Genomic DNA, 288 nt, shown 5'->3' with positions numbered 1-288 from the left:
TTGCTGACTCGACAACAAGCTTCGATTACCTTGGGTCGCGAGGTGATGAAACGAACAGCTGATTTAGAAGAGCATTCTGTCGCGGTCAAAACGCCATAGAAGACGGAGGTGAAACAGCGGTGCGTCGATATTTTTTTTTTTCTTTCAGTCCTTTTTTTTTATAATTCCTCTGTCTTTGCCGATTTTTCTTCAACGTTTCTTCGTTCAAAGAGATAAAATGGGGCAAGACTACGACAATACTGCTTTTACTGTGCAAGGTAAGTTAATCATGGGCTGTTTGATTCGCAA

At 41.3% G+C, this 288-nt stretch overlaps 1 protein-coding gene across 1 annotated transcript in view; it reads left to right on the top strand.

Moving 5' to 3' along the window:
* Positions 1–15: 15 nt before the first annotated feature.
* LOC119590465 (scavenger receptor class B member 1-like) overlaps positions 16–288 on the top strand; it is a 16,236-nt gene continuing 15,963 nt past the window's right edge. The window contains exon 1 of the mRNA XM_037939122.1: positions 16–257. Coding sequence (XP_037795050.1) covers positions 218–257 — 40 coding nt within the window. The 5' untranslated portion in view covers positions 16–217. The remainder of the gene's footprint in view (positions 258–288) is intronic.

Source organism: Penaeus monodon, chromosome 27, assembly GCF_015228065.2.
Source record: "Penaeus monodon isolate SGIC_2016 chromosome 27, NSTDA_Pmon_1, whole genome shotgun sequence".
Classification (NCBI taxonomy): domain Eukaryota; kingdom Metazoa; phylum Arthropoda; class Malacostraca; order Decapoda; family Penaeidae; genus Penaeus; species Penaeus monodon.
This window is presented reverse-complemented; position numbering and strand designations above follow the sequence as displayed.